This window comes from Rosa chinensis, chromosome 2 (assembly GCF_002994745.2).
Source record: "Rosa chinensis cultivar Old Blush chromosome 2, RchiOBHm-V2, whole genome shotgun sequence".
In the NCBI taxonomy this organism is placed as follows: Eukaryota; Viridiplantae; Streptophyta; class Magnoliopsida; order Rosales; family Rosaceae; genus Rosa; species Rosa chinensis.
In genome coordinates, this window is record NC_037089.1 from 30415578 (window position 1) to 30431589 (window position 16012).

At 36.9% G+C, this 16012-nt stretch overlaps 1 protein-coding gene across 1 annotated transcript; it reads left to right on the forward strand.

Moving 5' to 3' along the window:
* Positions 1-6250: 6250 nt before the first annotated feature.
* On the forward strand, positions 6251-15375 carry LOC121051221. The gene is made up of 10 exons (XM_040513361.1): positions 6251-6403; positions 7322-7404; positions 7795-7893; positions 10723-10806; positions 11301-13309; positions 13456-13697; positions 14217-14466; positions 14521-14630; positions 15039-15234; positions 15317-15375. The coding sequence occupies exons 1-10, from the start codon at positions 6251-6253 to the stop codon at positions 15373-15375; spliced, it is 3285 nt and encodes a 1094-aa protein (XP_040369295.1).
* Positions 15376-16012: the final 637 nt, after the last annotated feature.

A 16012-nucleotide genomic window follows, 5' to 3' on the forward strand; every position in this document is an offset into this window, starting at 1 on the left:
TTCATCTCACTGCCTCCCACTACGACGACGCCTGGGACGAAGACGATGATGATGTCCTCATTGACTCAAGCTGCTGCCCTCCTTCAGCCAAACCCTAATTCGTCGATGTCGGCCCTGCATTGTGCTCCGAGGAGGACGAGGACATCATCAAGACCGTTCTAAATGGCGCCATTGCGTCTTACTCTCTAGAATCGAAGCTCAGCGATTGCAAGAGAGCAGCAGTGATTCAGTGCGAGTGGCTTCTCATCTCCGATTATGAATTTCTAAACCCAACCCCTCTTTTTCTTTTTTGCTCCTCCATGTTTACAATTGTTGAAGTCCAGCTTGGGTGACTTCTCATCTCGGCTTCTTACCTCCAATTGTTTTTGTTCAGAGTTTGTGGGTGGCTTCAAGAATGGTAAATTTATGGAGAAAGTCCAGCTTGGGTATGTTCTCTCTTGCTTCCTTCCAATCTTTGAACAAATTGAAATTGTGAGCTATATAATTTTGGTTTTAATTGACTCATATCTGATGCTTTGGTAATAGGATAAGGTCGTAAGTTTATGCTTTTGGAATGGATTTTGAATCAGTAATGTAAAGGGAAACCTTGTATTCAGATTATGAAGAAATCTTGAATTTTCTGTGGGTAACTGTTGGTTGGGCTTATCTTTGTGCACCCTATGTGTTTGTTAAAAGTACTCTAAATTTATGCAATTGTAGTTGGTCTTAGCTTGGTAGGTCTAATGCTTTGTCGTGGATTTATGCTTTTGGATTTGAAATTTGTAATGGGTGACCTTGAAATCAGTTTATGAGAGAAGAAATTAGACCCGTTTTCATTGTGGTTAGGTTTGTGCTCAATGTGTTTGTTATAAGTATGCTCAGTTTAGGCAATTGTAGTTGTCAATAAGTTATAGCTCTTAATATGGTCTATGCTTGATGATAGGTGCTTTGGGGTTTATATGAATAGGTTATTGCAGTTGCCTTGTTTTGTGATTTTCTTTTGTTTTATGATGGTGTTTTGATTCAAAGAATATAATATTGCTGCAATGGCACTGAATATGTTTAAATACCAGAAAATGAGTGATTTGGTTCTCTAGAGCACGGGAGAGGGGGTGATAATGAGACTGATAATGTGGGTTCAATGTAGGGTTTAATGCTTGGATTTACTGTTTCAGGTGGTGTTAAAAGTAATTGAATGAGTTGAAACTTGAAACTGAGACAAAGGAGGGAACTACTATGGTTTAGTTTTGCCTGATCATTTTTTTTACTGTGTCATTATGAAATCTGTTACAGATTGTTTCATTTGTTTCAACTGAAAGAGTAGAGAGAGTTATATCCATGTGTTCCAACACCTTAAGAAGCTATTTTGACCAACAATTAATTAAGAAACTTTGATTTCCAATTTACCAAGAAATGAAGGATCTTTGACCAGACTATATTTCGGGGGTTAGATTTTTAATCAATGTCCAATAGGACATGGATTACAATAATTATGATCCGAATATTAGTTAGCTTGCTAAATCTAGAATTGTAGTTTAGTAATCTGATTCAATAGTACATTGCACATTGCCCACATTTCATATATTATTAACTATGCTATAATAAGATTGTTATGTTTACTGGTTTTTTCTCTCTTTCTTTCTCAGTACTTTGCATTTCTTTTAGGTTCGTCACTCACATGCTTTGCATTCCTCTATCCTATTGTTGTGTTATGTATGGTGGATATTTTATCTAACTCACCTGTGAATATTTATGCAGTTGCAAGAAACAGCGTGCATCAGACAACTTGGATGAACCCTTTGTCAAGCCTGGCTTTTTTTAGAAGCAATCATTGCACGTGTTAATGGTAAGTCTTATTTCAATATTTATTCCCATGCAAAGTCAATTTTGCCCAATTATGTTGTTATTAGGCTTTGTATATGGTTTAAGTACGCAATACCCTTTTCAAGTTTACTGAGTGATGGTCTAAGAGAATAGTCTCATTTCCATGTGTGTTTGTTTTAAGGGCAAACTACTGTTTAGTCCCTGAAGTATGACCTCGTTCTCGTTTCAGTCCCTGCCTTTCTAATTTATTCTCAAAAGTCCTTGAACTCAAAATTTTCAGTCCAACTGATCCATTCCCTCCATTTCATCCGGTTGCCTGCTGACATGTCAGTTTTCGACTTGCTAGCTCAGTGCCACGGAAGAGACTGATTTTGTAAAGTGACGAAAATGCCCCTGCTTCAGTTTCTTCCAAAATTTCCTCCAAAATGGTAAGTTCGACTACCATAGCAAATCATGGACACAAATTTGAAACAATCAAAAGTAAAGCAAAGGAGCAAATCCATTGTGGGTGCACTTCAACAATCATAGTAGCTCAATCTGAGCTAATAGAAATCTTGAGCAAGCATAAACTTGCAGCCACTGTGAAAGTCGAGCAGAGCAGAGCACATCCCAATTCTCTCCTTCAGTTTGAAGTGCAACAAAGAACCGATCGAGAGCAATTTTCTTCAACAACCAACAACATGTATGAATTAAAATTGAAAAAACCATAAGAAGTTCAAACGGCCACCACAAACAGTAGCATTAAGGTAGCGATCTCTACCTGGATTCACCAATTTATCCAACTCCGCATACCAAGCTCCGCTACACATCAATTCATGTTCCAGGATGTCAGAAATGAAACCAAAACTCCAGAAGCGTCGCCGTGCATGTTAACCCTGACAATGGCAGAAACACCCAAAACACCAGTCCATCAAAACTCAAATCAACACTGAAAATTAATTATACCAGTGTGTGGAGCACAAAGAAAAAGGATCAATTTTGGTACACCTCATACAACCCCGACGTTTGCCGAAAGTTGCAGAACCACTGCCAAAGTACCCAGAACTTTCTGGCTTCAATTCTTCTCCCTCATTCAACGTATGGATGATCCACAAGTTTTATTGAATTTCTTGTTCTTTTTCTTGTTCCCGATTTCTTTCTCTCCCATTCTCTCTCTCCTCTATGAACCCAATACCATGAAATTTGCAGGTTGAATAAATTCACGGTAATGGGAGGTGGTGGTGACAACTTGGAGAAAAGGAATGTCGTTGGTGGCGATTTGGGTTCGCTAGGTGCACCAGAAGAGAGAGAAGCTATACACCCAAAAAGGTTTGGGTGTCCAAAGCAGTTCTGGGTATTACTTCGTTGGCGGGGGAGTCATTTTCCAGCATCTCCGGAAGATGTGGGGGTTGGGTTTGAGTCGTCGGAGATTGGTGGACATCGTGGTGGTGGAGGTGAGGCACGGTGGTGCCGAGATATTCACTGATGGAGGAGAGAGAGAAATCTAGATCTACTTTCTCTCTCCTCGAGTTCGCTCAGGAGACTTCACCATTTTGAAGGAAATTTTGGAAGAAACTGAAGCAGGGGCATTTTCATCGCTTTACAAAATCAGTCTCTTACGTGGTGCTGAGCTGGCAAGTCGAAAACTGACATGTCAGCAGGCAACTGGATGAAATAGAGGGAATGGATCAGTTGGATTGAAAATTTTGAGTTCAAGGACTTTTGAGATTAAATTAGAAAGACAGGGACTGAAACGAGGACGGGGTCATACTTTAGGGACTAAACAGTAGTTTGCCCTTGTTTTAATGATTTGTGCACTCACTTTTCAGGATTTACTTCTTCTTATGGGTAGCATCTAACATTGGGCCCATCTTCAACTTCTTTACTCTTGTCTTGTTTGTAAGCTCTTTGCTCGTCAATGTTTCTTTGTAAGTGCAATAAGTGTGCAAGATTGTGACTTATGGTTCAACACTAGTTTAGCAGATTGAAATACCATTATTCTCCATGATCTAATAATAAATTGGATCATATAATAGCTATGGTCCTTACAGTATTTTGTAGCAATCATTTTGTTATAATGAATAAATATGCTCAGTAATATATTGAGAAATACTTGATATAAAAGGATGAACTGAAATCATTTTGTATTTTTTTTTCCATAATCTTTGGTTGCTGTAGTAACATCCTATTCAAACTTAATAGTGCAATAATATGATGTTGCTTATCTCAATAAATAGTAAGATACCAAGTTGGTTGGTTGGAGCAGCAGGTTAAGAGCGGGTCTTCAAGGAGAATGTAGTGTTGAGTAGTGAAATCCAATTGTTCAGGTTAGCAATACGAACTCTTCTGCCCTTTGGTTTGTCTATGAACTGTGTGAACTGTTTAGCTAATTTTTAGTTGCTAAATTGTGTTTGAAGTGATGATTTTGAGTCTTTAGTTTGTGCATGAACTGTATGGCAAGTTGATAATCAATCTTGAATTTGTATATGAAGTGTTGAACATGATGACTTTCACTCTTGGGTTTGCTGTCTAGTTTTGATTGGTTAAATTAAATTATTTTTTCATGATACTTCAACAATGGATAAATCTTAGATTAATGAAGATAGGGATACTTTAAAGTACAAATTGGGTGTTGAGAATTTTTTAATTTTTGCTTAAGAAAATGCTAGTAACCATAAAAGAATTCCTTGCCCTTGTTCAAGATGTGTAAACTTAAAAAAAAAAAAGAAAAAAAAAGTCAATTACAGTCATTAGGGGCCATTTGTATGATTATGGCTTTAGTTTGAGCTACACAACCTAGATGTGGCATGGAGAACCGTCTTTGTCCTCCTGTGCTAGTGCACCTGGTGGAGAAGGCCAACCCCAAAACCGTCAAATTAGGTCTGAAATTGTTGATATGTGTCAAGCAGCCTTTAATGAGGGTGATTATGATGAGGAGTCATTTGAGTTTAATAAGTTTGTTGAGGATGCAGAGAGACCTTTATTTGAAAATAGTGAACACACCAAGTTAGATTCATTGGTGCAACTTCATAACTTGAAAGCTAGGTTCGGTATGAGTGATACTTGTTTTTCTAAGTTACTTTCCATTGTTGGGTCTTTGCTTCCTAAAGATAATGTACTCCCCCAAAGTTTATATGAGGCAAAGAAGACTCTCAGCAATTTAGGGCTGCAAAATGAAAAAAAAATTCATGCATGTCCTAATGACTGCATTTTGTATATGAAAGAGTTTTCCGATGAAATCAGTTGTCCTAAATGTGGTTTGTCTCGTTGGAAGCTAAAGAGGGAAAAAAACTGTTAAAGTGGGCAACCAGCTAAAGAAGGAATCTCAGTTGTCCTAGATTCAAGAGCTTGTTTAGATCTGTTGACACTACCAGAATGCTTACTTAGCATGAGGACAAGTGAACTAAGAATGGACACATGCGCCATCCAGCTGATTCTCCCGCCTGGAAGTTGGTAAATTATAAATGACCCGAATTTATTGGAGAATCAAGAAATCTTCGGTTGGCTTTGTCAGCTGATGGTATTAATCCACATAGTTCTCTAAGTAGTAGGTAAAGTTGTTAGTTTGTAATATTGGTGACTTATAATCTTCCTCCGTGGTTATGCATGAAGAGGAAGTTTATGATGTTATCTCTATTAATATCTGGTCTGAAACAACAAGGAAATGACATTGATATCTACTTAGAGCCATTGATTGATGATTTGCAAAGTTTGTGGGAATGAGTTAATGATGTTTACGACGCACACAAGAGAGAATATTTCACACTAAGAGCTGTTTTGTTGTGGACTATCAATGACTTCCCCACATATGGAAACTTATAGGGGTGTGCCACTAAAGGATACAAATCATGTCCAATTTGTGGTGACAAAACTTCAGTCATACATTTGCCCCACAGTAGGAAAATGTCTTCTAGCTGCCATCGTAAGTACTTGTCACGTCATCATCCTTATCAGAGGCACAAAAAAGCTTTTAATAATGAGTAAGAATTTGAAGTTGCACCTACACCGCTATCGGGAGAGGAAGTGTTAAAGAGGGTAGAAGATATTAACTATGAATATGGAAAGGGGGAAAAAAAAAACTTAGATACTGCTTGTACTACTTGGAAGAAAAAATCCTTTTTTTTTTACTTGGAGTATTGGAAATCTCTTCATGTTCGCCATGCTCTCGATGTAATACATATTGAGAAGAACGTTTGTGAGAGCGTGATTGGTACACTACTAAACATGCCTTCTAAAACAAAAGATAGTGTGGCTGCCCACTTAGATATGGTTGACATGAGTGTTAGACTTGATTTGGGTCCGATATTGGGTTCGAATTACTCAGGTAGATATGTTCGCCAGTGATAAAGAGCATGATAAAGAGTTGGAGGAGGCAAAGAAAATGCTTCTTGTGTAGCAAGCAAAGACGGAAGAGATGTTATATCAAAGGATTGCACAGCTAGAAGCACTAGTAACAAGGAAGACAGCTATGCATCCCCCTGCCACAGGTGAGAACGTCATTTCCCCTATATCAGATAAAGGGAGCTTCCATGATAGAGCAAGGATTGACAAATCTGATCCTAATGATGGCAAGGTCATCGAAAATGTGGAGGAATGTGACATTATACCTACTTCTGGAAAGGTAACAATATATGTAGTTTTATGTGAATTCTAATATTTGGATTGTACTTGTGTATAAATTATGCTTCAGGCCTTTGGTAGAATTGATCACTTTTTTTCCCCTCTTAGGGTGCCAGGGTATATGAGCTAGCAGTAGATAATATCAATAATATAGTTTTTTTCGGTTCCGTATTCGAAGAGGGGGAACTAAGCAAGATAGTTCATGGAGTTCCATTGAAGGAGGGAATTGTTCGTGTATCGGTGCATGGTTCTTAAACCAGATGCACTACTTCCTTTCCCCATCGCGAGTGAGATGAAATTCGTTAGGGAAGCTAGCTATTGGGTGTCACGTAACTTGGCCTAAGGATCTTGTTATCAGAACAATGTTTAAGGTACCTTTGGTTGATGAGTTTTCTATTTCAGTTAGTTTTGGGTTAACGAAGCATTCATTTTGAATTAGGTGATTGGATTTTGCTATATGCTGCATCTTTTATGATTAGTTTATTGGCTTAGATGTTGTTTACTTATAGATGACATGAAACTATAAGCAATTAACTTAAATTGGATTATCTGCTCTTAAGTTGGAGTGTAATTATGCTTTGTGTGTCTGCTTTTAGCAATTGAATGCAATGCTACCACTTGAGAGGAAATCGAAACTGAAAGTATTGCTTTATATTATGATATTATCAACAAGTTGAATCTGCAACAGAGAATAAATCACAAAAGTTTCTCATATTTATCAGAACATGCATTGATTATTAATGTATTTATTTTATCTTTTCCTAGAAAGCAAGGTGCAGCTCTAATTACATCAATATGTTGTTGCATTAGAATGATAGTTCAATTAGTATGGAAGAATAGTGGCAGAAGTTAGTTAGCAATAGATAATTAATGGCAGTTGGGTCGTGGTATTAATGATGTAAATTTTATTTCATAACAGAAAAAGAAGAATCCGCAATTCGTCAATTCACTGTTTGATCAAGTTGAGATTAATCCGTGGGTGCTGAAGCGCTACAAGTTGTTGTATAAACATGCAACAACTATCATGAAAGAAATGGGGAGTTCAATAAGCACGGTGTTTTTTTGAAAAAGTGATTGGCGTAGCCAAGCAACTCTTTATCTTGACTGAGAATGTGATTGATCTTTTAGAGATGCAGTGGATTGGCCAAGGAGTTATAGTAGCATATATGGGGGTAAGCTTCACTTTCTCTAGTGCAATAATTCTTGTTTTGATTCCATGCAACAATTCAAATTAAGTGATATCAGTCAAGTTTCTACTATAAGACATTGTAAGCAGATTTTTGTGCAAAGATTAGAACATATTTATTCTAGTCTAGCAAATGGTTATGTGTGGGAAGGTGATATGAGAATAATGGGGTTTCGCTGCATTTCATGTCTTAGCTTTTGACACAGGTACTTGCATGAACTTCTTACTGAAAGAGACTCTTTGGACACCTTTGCTTTTGTTGATCCGGCAACTACATATAATTGTGAAAGACTGGACTTTGAACGGTACTTAGTTGATCAGTTAAAAGAGGAAAAATCCGATTGTACGTATATTCTTCATGTCTTACAATCCGGGGTAATGCTGCAATATTTTTAGTATACTTGGTATTATTTACCTGCTTTTATGTTTTGCATAATGTGAGCTTCATTTTTATTGCATGAAGCATTGGATATTAACTATTCTATGAGAAGGTGAAATTTACATCTTGGATCCATTGCCAAAACCAGTCCATTACCAAGTATGGAAGACCTCGGTGATAAAGTAAGTACTACATTATATACATTGAGCTATTTTTTTGACCAAGTAGCATTTAAATTGGGTAATGACAATGGTTGTGTCACTACAAAAAATAATTGCAATGGCCACCGCAGTTAGCGTCGGCGCAAAAATGCCGTCACCATTGGTCATAGATTTGCTACGGGAAACAAGGCGTTGCAAAAAAAAAAAAAAGAAGTTTGCGACGGCAAAGGAGAGCCGTAGCATAAAAATGCTTCAATTGCAACGGTATTAAAAATGCCGTAGCAAGATTTTTCCTAATTCTTGCTTCGCTACAATTGTTGTAGCCTTTATTTACTTTTCAACTTATTTTCCAGATATGTTGAAAAGCAAACTTAACCTAGCTCCAAGGCGCCAAGAGACGAAAATTAGGCGCGTCTAGATTTTAGTTCCCGATGAACTAAACACAAACTCCCCTGAGATTTGAAACCTAAACACAAACTCTCTTCTTCTTCCTTAAACATTCAACGCCTTCTATTCTCTTCTTTTGTTTATGGGCTTAATCAAATTCCAAGGTAAATCCCATCTCTTTGTTTCCAATATTTTCATTCTGTTCGATCCCTTCTTTACTCCGTTTGGAACAAAACTAATGAATACGATCAAATTTGTTACCTTTCTTCATGTTTAGAATGAGGGTACCTCTAATTTCCTTGCCCTTTTTGTTCAATCTCTTGAAAAGGAAAAGCTTGCTTTTAACATGTGAATTTCTGAATCAGATTACAGTGAAACCTCATACTCCATCTTCCACTCTCCTAAACCCTAAAACTTGTCTGCATCCGAAGAACCTCATATGCCATAGTCAGTACTGACCTTCTCTTTCGATCTCTCAAGTTGGGTTCAATTCGCTCTCTCAGCATCTTCTCTCTTCCATCAGTGGTTCAATTCGGTGGGTTCAATTCACTCTCTCAACTATCTTCTCTCTTCCATCAGTGGGTTCAATTCAGTTAGTTCAAATTATGAAATGGAAGAGTATGATTTATGTAGTCTGAGAGGAATTAAGTATAGAAAATTTGTTTGTGTATCTGAAATTACTTTTGATTTTGCTTATTTATGGAAGAATAGTTATGTTTTTTGGTTTTGGATATGTTAGATTGGGTGTTTCGTTGGTTTACCTTTCACTTTCTCCTGCAATCCCCGATTAAGTGACATGTTCTGGTCTTTTCTGAACTAACCAGGTCCTCACGAAGGGAACAGAAGAGAGAGAATTTTGGATTTCTCAATTTTCGTATGCGTTTTCAGCTTCATCTGCACAATGAACGCCCTCCTCAAGGTAATTAATTCTCTATTCCTTGTTTGTTTTGATTTCTTCTATTTTGGATCTGCGTTTTTATTTATTAAATCAGAATTTTGGATTTTTTGTTTCTTTCTATTCTGGCTTGTGAGTTAGGGATCCTGGGATTTGTTTGTTTAGTTCATTGGAGCTGGAACACGATCAAAGTATTGTTTATAGGTTAGCAAGAAAATCAAACAGAGTACATTGCTGTTTCAATAGCTTTAGCTTAACATGTTTCTCAATTAGTGGATAATTTTGCTCTCCATAGCAGGTTGCATATAATTTCATTGCCATGACTAATCACTACATAACCATGTCATCCTCTCATTTGTCTGCGAGATATTCTGAGGGCCGTTAGAGGTTATTGTAAATGCTAGTCGAGTACAAGGTACTTGTTCTTTCATATGCTTGTTAGCTGTATATTGTCTAGTTATTATATATAAAAGACGGCACAGTACTTGAGGCTCTTGTGAATGCGAGCTGAATCCACTACTCAAAACTGCAACTAGGTGGTTGATTGGGGCAAGCAATACATGGAGCTGAAACTATTTTATGCTTAAAATGTTTATTAATGCTTGCACATGCCATATCAGAACCTACATGAATTGACTGAATCATAGAATTCATACTTGGAACAAACACAGTTCCATTCTTTTTATATTGTCAAGTAAACTATAGCAGTATATGATATGTAATATAGTCCTTCCAGCCTTAGCACTCTCCCTATGGATCATTTTGGAAGGGGAAAAAAAATGATGCTTATGCCTTTGGGGACAAAACAGGACGAAATTTTGTTTGATGATTTCATTGCTGGTGTTCTGATTTGATTGTAGAAATTTTGGTATTCTTTTGCAAGTATTCAGGATTAGGGTGAGCTACAGCTACTTGATCAGTTACTTGACCAGTTACAGTTACTTGGTCAGTTACATGGTCAGTTAGTCAGTTACATGGTCAATTACTTGGTCAGTTACATGGTCAGTTACATGGTCAGTTACTTAGTGGATAGTTTCTGAGTTTCTGGGCAGAAAAGTAATGATGTTCTTGTTACTTTGCCATGGTCAGTTTAATTTGTCCAGTTTTCTTAGTGTCGTTAGAAAACTTAGAAGCTTCCACAAATGTGGAAATCTTCAGCAAAGCACCAAAGAGTTTTGTATTGTGTTTGGTTCATGCATGTTTACTGATTTTGCTGAATTTCATTCCCTTTCAGTTAATTGGTTTTGTTTGCCTGAAGCACTAAAGTTTGATACTTCATAACCTGTTTGCATCTTATTGTTTGGCTTTGCAGGTTATTTGAGTATCACTTGGAGGCTAATCTGCTCTGTCCTCTATTCTCTATCATCTATCTTCCACTCGTCATAGAAAATTCAAGGTAAGCCTCAACTTTTTTGTGTCTTGGATGAGATTGTTGGGTATAAATGCAAAAGCTATCTGCTTTATCTTTTTTGTTTGCCGCTTTTATATATATTTTTGTTTAATGTATTTTTGAACAAAGCTTATTTGTTTATTGCAACTGGAGTATATGTTCTTTGCTTAATTAATTACCTTCTTTTAGGGACTGAACTAGCTTATAGTAATTTTATACTTTTGATGTTGGAAATTTATAGTTTTTGTGTTGTATTTTGATGGCAGCTCAGTTGTAGGGAATGTTTGTTCACTTTGGTTAATTGTTTGAAGTCCTTTGTTTGGTTAGTAGTCATGGTTATAATTTAATAAACTGTATTTTTCTTGGCTATTTGACGTAGATGTTCAATCTGATTGCTTAAGGAGAAATATGGACAAATCATGGATAGATTTAGCAGATAGGCATTCTCTAGCATATTATGATGCAATAGATTAATTTTTGACTTTTGCATACATCAATAGGGATCTGGGTTCCAGGATTTATTGTCCTTGTAGAAAGTGTGAAAATCGTTATCTCTATGTAAGATTAGTTGTGCGGCAACATCTTCATGATTATGGTTTCTTTAAGAAGTATAGGAAATGGGATAAACATGGTGAGCCTAATCATTATGTTCATCCAGTGGATGGAAATCAAAATGGTATTGGGTTAGATTCTTATATGGAGGATGATATGGTCAGACTTGTCCAAGAAGCTTTAGGAGCTCCTAATGTAGGAACACATGATCAGACTAGTGAAGAAAACTCAACTAATCCTAATGTGGGGGCAAACGAACCTACCAAGAAGTTCTTGAAGCTTCTTGAGGATGCAAACCTTCCATTGTATCCGGGTTCTAAGAGACACACAGCTTTGTCATATACAGTTCGTCTTTTGCAAGCGAAGGTGCTCCATGGATGGATAGATAAATCCTTCAAAACTTTACTTGAGATAGCAAAAGAATCTATGCCTGAAGGTGTGCAACTTCCCAATTCATATTATGAAGCGCAGAAGTTAACAAAAGATCTCGGATTCACTTATGAAACAGTAGATGCATGTCCTAACAGTTGTATGTTGTTTAGAAATGAAGACATAAATTTGGATGAATGCAGAATATGCAAGACATCTCGATGGAAAGATAACAATGGTAGTTCAAATGATGTTGCAGCACTTGGGAAACGAAAAGTAGCAAAACAAGCAAGATATTTTCCTTTAAAACCAAGGTTACAAAGGTTGTTTATGTCTTCAAAAACAGCAAAGCTTATGAGATGGCATGGAGAGGAAAGAACAGATGATGGTGTGTTTAGGCATCCTGCAGACTCTATTGCATGGAAAGATTTTGCCCAAAAACACACAAATTTTTCGAGAGACATTCGCAATGTAAGGCTTGGGTTAGCATCTGATGTATTCAACTCATTTAGGTCTATGAATATAGTTCATAGTGCCTGGCCTATCATATTGGTTCCCTACAATTTACCACCTATGTTGTGCATGAAGCAGCCCTTTATATTTCTATATGTTCTTATTGATGGTCCTAAGGCACCCGGTGATAAAATTGATGTCTACATGCAGCCACTCATTGAAGAATTGAAGGAACTGTATGAAGATGGTGTAGAAACATTTGATGCATTCAGCAATGAAATGTTTAAAATGCATGCTGAATTGTTGTGGACGATTAATGACTTTCCTGCCTATGCCAACTTGTCAGGGTGGAGTACAAAAGGTGAATTTGCTTGCCCATCATGCAACTCTGAAAGTGGTTACCAGCGGTTGAAGTTCGGTAAAAAAGCTTCATACATGACTCATCGGCGGTGGTTACCCTATGATCACAAGTATCGAGCAGATTCAAGGTCATTTAATGGCAATACAGAATATAGAAGGAAGCCTAAAACTTTATCTGGTGCTGATCTTCTTGCACAATTGGAATCAAATGGTGTTCTTACAGAGTACAAGCGGGAAGATCTAGAGCGAAGGAAGGTGCTTGGGGTGCAAAAACCTGATAATGATCCTTTGATGAAAAAGAAGCATAATTGGAAGAAGAAAAGTATATTTTATGAGCTTCCATATTGGAAAGACAACCTCATACGTCACAACCTTGACGTGATGCATATTGAAAAGAACATTTGTGATAATGTTCTTTTCACAATATTAGGAGTTGCTGGAAAGTCTAAGGACAACTTGAATTCTCGTCGTGATCTGGAACTTATGGGAATTAGGGAGCAGTATCATCTAAAGAGGAGAGAGTCCGGTACAGAGTATGCTGATCCAGCTGAGTTTGAGATGAACAATAAGGGGAAAGATATGTTCTTTTCAGCCTTATCAGGATCACGAATGCCAGATGGAGCTACTTCCAATATTGCACGTCGAGTACGTTTACATGATCGTAGTATTGGAGGTCTTAAGAGCCACGATAACCATATTCTATTGCAGCAACTTATTCCTTTATTTATACGAAGTTCTTTACCAGAGAATGTGGTTCAGGCATTGATTGATCTGGGTAGTTTTTTTAAACAGTTATGCTCAATGGATAATTGTGTAGCAGATCTAGAAAAGGCTCGTGCTCGTATAGTGCTGACACTTTGTGAACTTGAGAAGATATTTCTGCCATCCTTCTTTGATATAATGGAGCATTTACCCATTTAGCTGATGAAGCATTAATTGCTGGTGCTGTAATTTTTCGGTGGATATATCCTATTGAGAGGTATCTACTGACCTTGAAGGAATATGTGTGGAATCGGGCTTGTCCTGAAGCATTAATGGCTAAAGGTTATTTGATGGAAGAGTGCATGAACTTCTGTACTCAGTATCTCAATGATGTGGAAAGCAAGTTTAATAGACCAGCAAGGAAAAAAAATGATGACGATATAAACAAGGGAAAAGACTTTGTACTTGAGGAAAATACTCGGACACAAGCTCATCGATGGATCTTATTCCATACAGAGGCAATCACACCATTTCTCAAGTATGTCATGTTGCTTATTGTTTTGTTTTTTTTATAATCTGCATATAATCACATGGTCAGTTACTTGACCAGCTACAGTTACATGGCCAGTTACTCAGTTACCTGGTCAGTTACTTGACCAGTTATAGTTACATGGTCAGTTACTCAATTACATGGTCAGTTACATGAACAGTTACTTGGTCAGTTACATGGTTAGTTACATGGTTAGTTACTTGGTCAGTTACATGGTCAGTTACAGTTACATGGTCAGAGAGTGAACATCTTATTACTATTCGACCACAATTTCCTGCTGCAAATGAACACTATGTTCAGAGAGTTCATTTTCGGGAATTTGCAAACTGGTTTAAGGAGCATGTATGTTTCTAGCTATAATTAGATATATTTAGTTCATCTTTCGGTGTCTTATAGTGTGCAGTTTTTAACTATTGTTTACCTAAATAAGGTTATCAATTTGCAAAGAACAAGTTCTGTATTGTTATCAGAAGAAGTTATTGCTTTGTCTAATTCTCCTAGTCCATCAGCAAAGAGATTGACTTCTTACAATGCGAATGGGTTTTTCTTTCGAGTGAAAAGTCTTGATAATCATCGCTCAACACAGAATAGTGGTGTAACTTTACAAGCAGACAAGAATTTTTCTATTGACTCTTCACCATACTATGGGAGATTGACAGATATTATCAAAATCTCTTATGGTATTGATATCAAATATGTTTTGTTTAAGTGTGATTGGGTTAATCCTGCTACAGGTATAAAGTTAGACCATTTTAAGTTTCCTTTAGTTAACTTCAAGCGTTTGTTGTACAAAAATGATTGCATAGGGGATGAACCCTTCATATTGGCATCTCAAGCTCATCAAGTTTGATATGCTCTAGATCCTTCAGGGCAAGAATGGCTGAATGTTGTTGACATGCCTTCAAGAGACTTATCCCTTATGCAAACTAACAATACTGAAGAATCTGGTATTTCAAGCGAGTCAATGGATGTTGAAATGGATGATTGAGACCGTAACTTGTAATATAGTAGATGTAGGTTAAGATGGCACTTATAGGTGCATATTTTTGTGTGCATAGGTCTTTTTTGTTTGCTGGAACTTGGTCTTCGTGTATGGAATATATGATATTTATTACGGTCTTTTTTGGACATTGGAATGTGATTCTGTCATTTCAATTTATAATAAACTGTGGTATTTCTATCATATAAAACTTGTTGGTTATTTCGATTCGAAACATTATGTTCTCATATAATTGTAAATGTCCTTTTTCAGTTAACCATGAAGAAAAGGAAGATTGGTCGACCGCGCACCATGTCTGAATATTTGAGTTCCAGCAGCTCTCAATCTTCAAGCAACAGCATTTCCTCATCACAACAGCCATCACAGTCTTCAAGATTGCCACCACCATCTCCTTCCCCTCCACCTCCTCCACCACCGCCACCCCTTGCACTACCATCTCCACCAGCAGGTACATCAATATCTAATATATTTGTAATGTAATATCTTTTTTGTTTTAAAGTTACAATTTGATATTTTTAAAACTTGGTTAGAGATGGAAGTACAAGCTACTGTTGAAAGTTCCAAAGGTCAAAACAAGGGTATCTCATAATGGAATACTGGAGTTAAAGTCGAAATCAAGTTTGATTCTACCTTCCAACCTGTGGGAGATAGGGCTGCCCAATTAAAGTCGCAGTTAGGACAAATTGTAAGGGATGGGCAAAGAATTCCCCTTACAATAATTGATTGGAAGTCTGTTGGAGCTGAAGTGAAAGATGGAATATGGAAAGAAGTTAAGGTACATATGTCATTTATATTTGTTGGTAAACACTTGAATGAAAGAGAAAAAAAACTTGATTCCATGTATTTGCAATTAGTTTTTGGTTCTGATTTGTTTTAAAATTATGAAGCATAAGTACTAGTTTTAAGTATAGACTAATCCTAACCTATCAATGTTTCGTAGGATAATTTGCTGAATGTTCCAAAAGGATATAAAACTGTATGTTTGAGATGTTGCAATAGTCTGTGGAAGGATCATAAAAGCAAAACGAAACTCAACTTCTTTGAGAAAAACAAAGAAGATCCAGATATTCTTTCAAAAGTTCCTGCCAATATTGTGACAGAGCAATGGAGTGAGCTAGTTGCCTATTGGAGTAGTGAGGAAGCTAAGGTATTAGTGGCACAATATTTATAAATAGATTATCGAATACCAGAATCACTACCATTTAACCTTGACATTGATGTTGCAG

Excerpts from the sequence above, each read along its gene's own strand:
- LOC121051221 (XM_040513361.1), top strand. The coding sequence starts at position 6,251 with ATGCATCCCCCTGCCACAGGTGAGAACGTCATTTCCCCTATATCAGAT. Across the intron at positions 7,405-7,794 it reads CTGAAGCGCTACAAGTTGTT|GTACTTGCATGAACTTCTTA; the intron begins GTATAAACATGC and ends CTTTTGACACAG. Across the intron at positions 10,807-11,300 it reads CTCGTCATAGAAAATTCAAG|GGATCTGGGTTCCAGGATTT; the intron begins GTAAGCCTCAAC and ends ATACATCAATAG.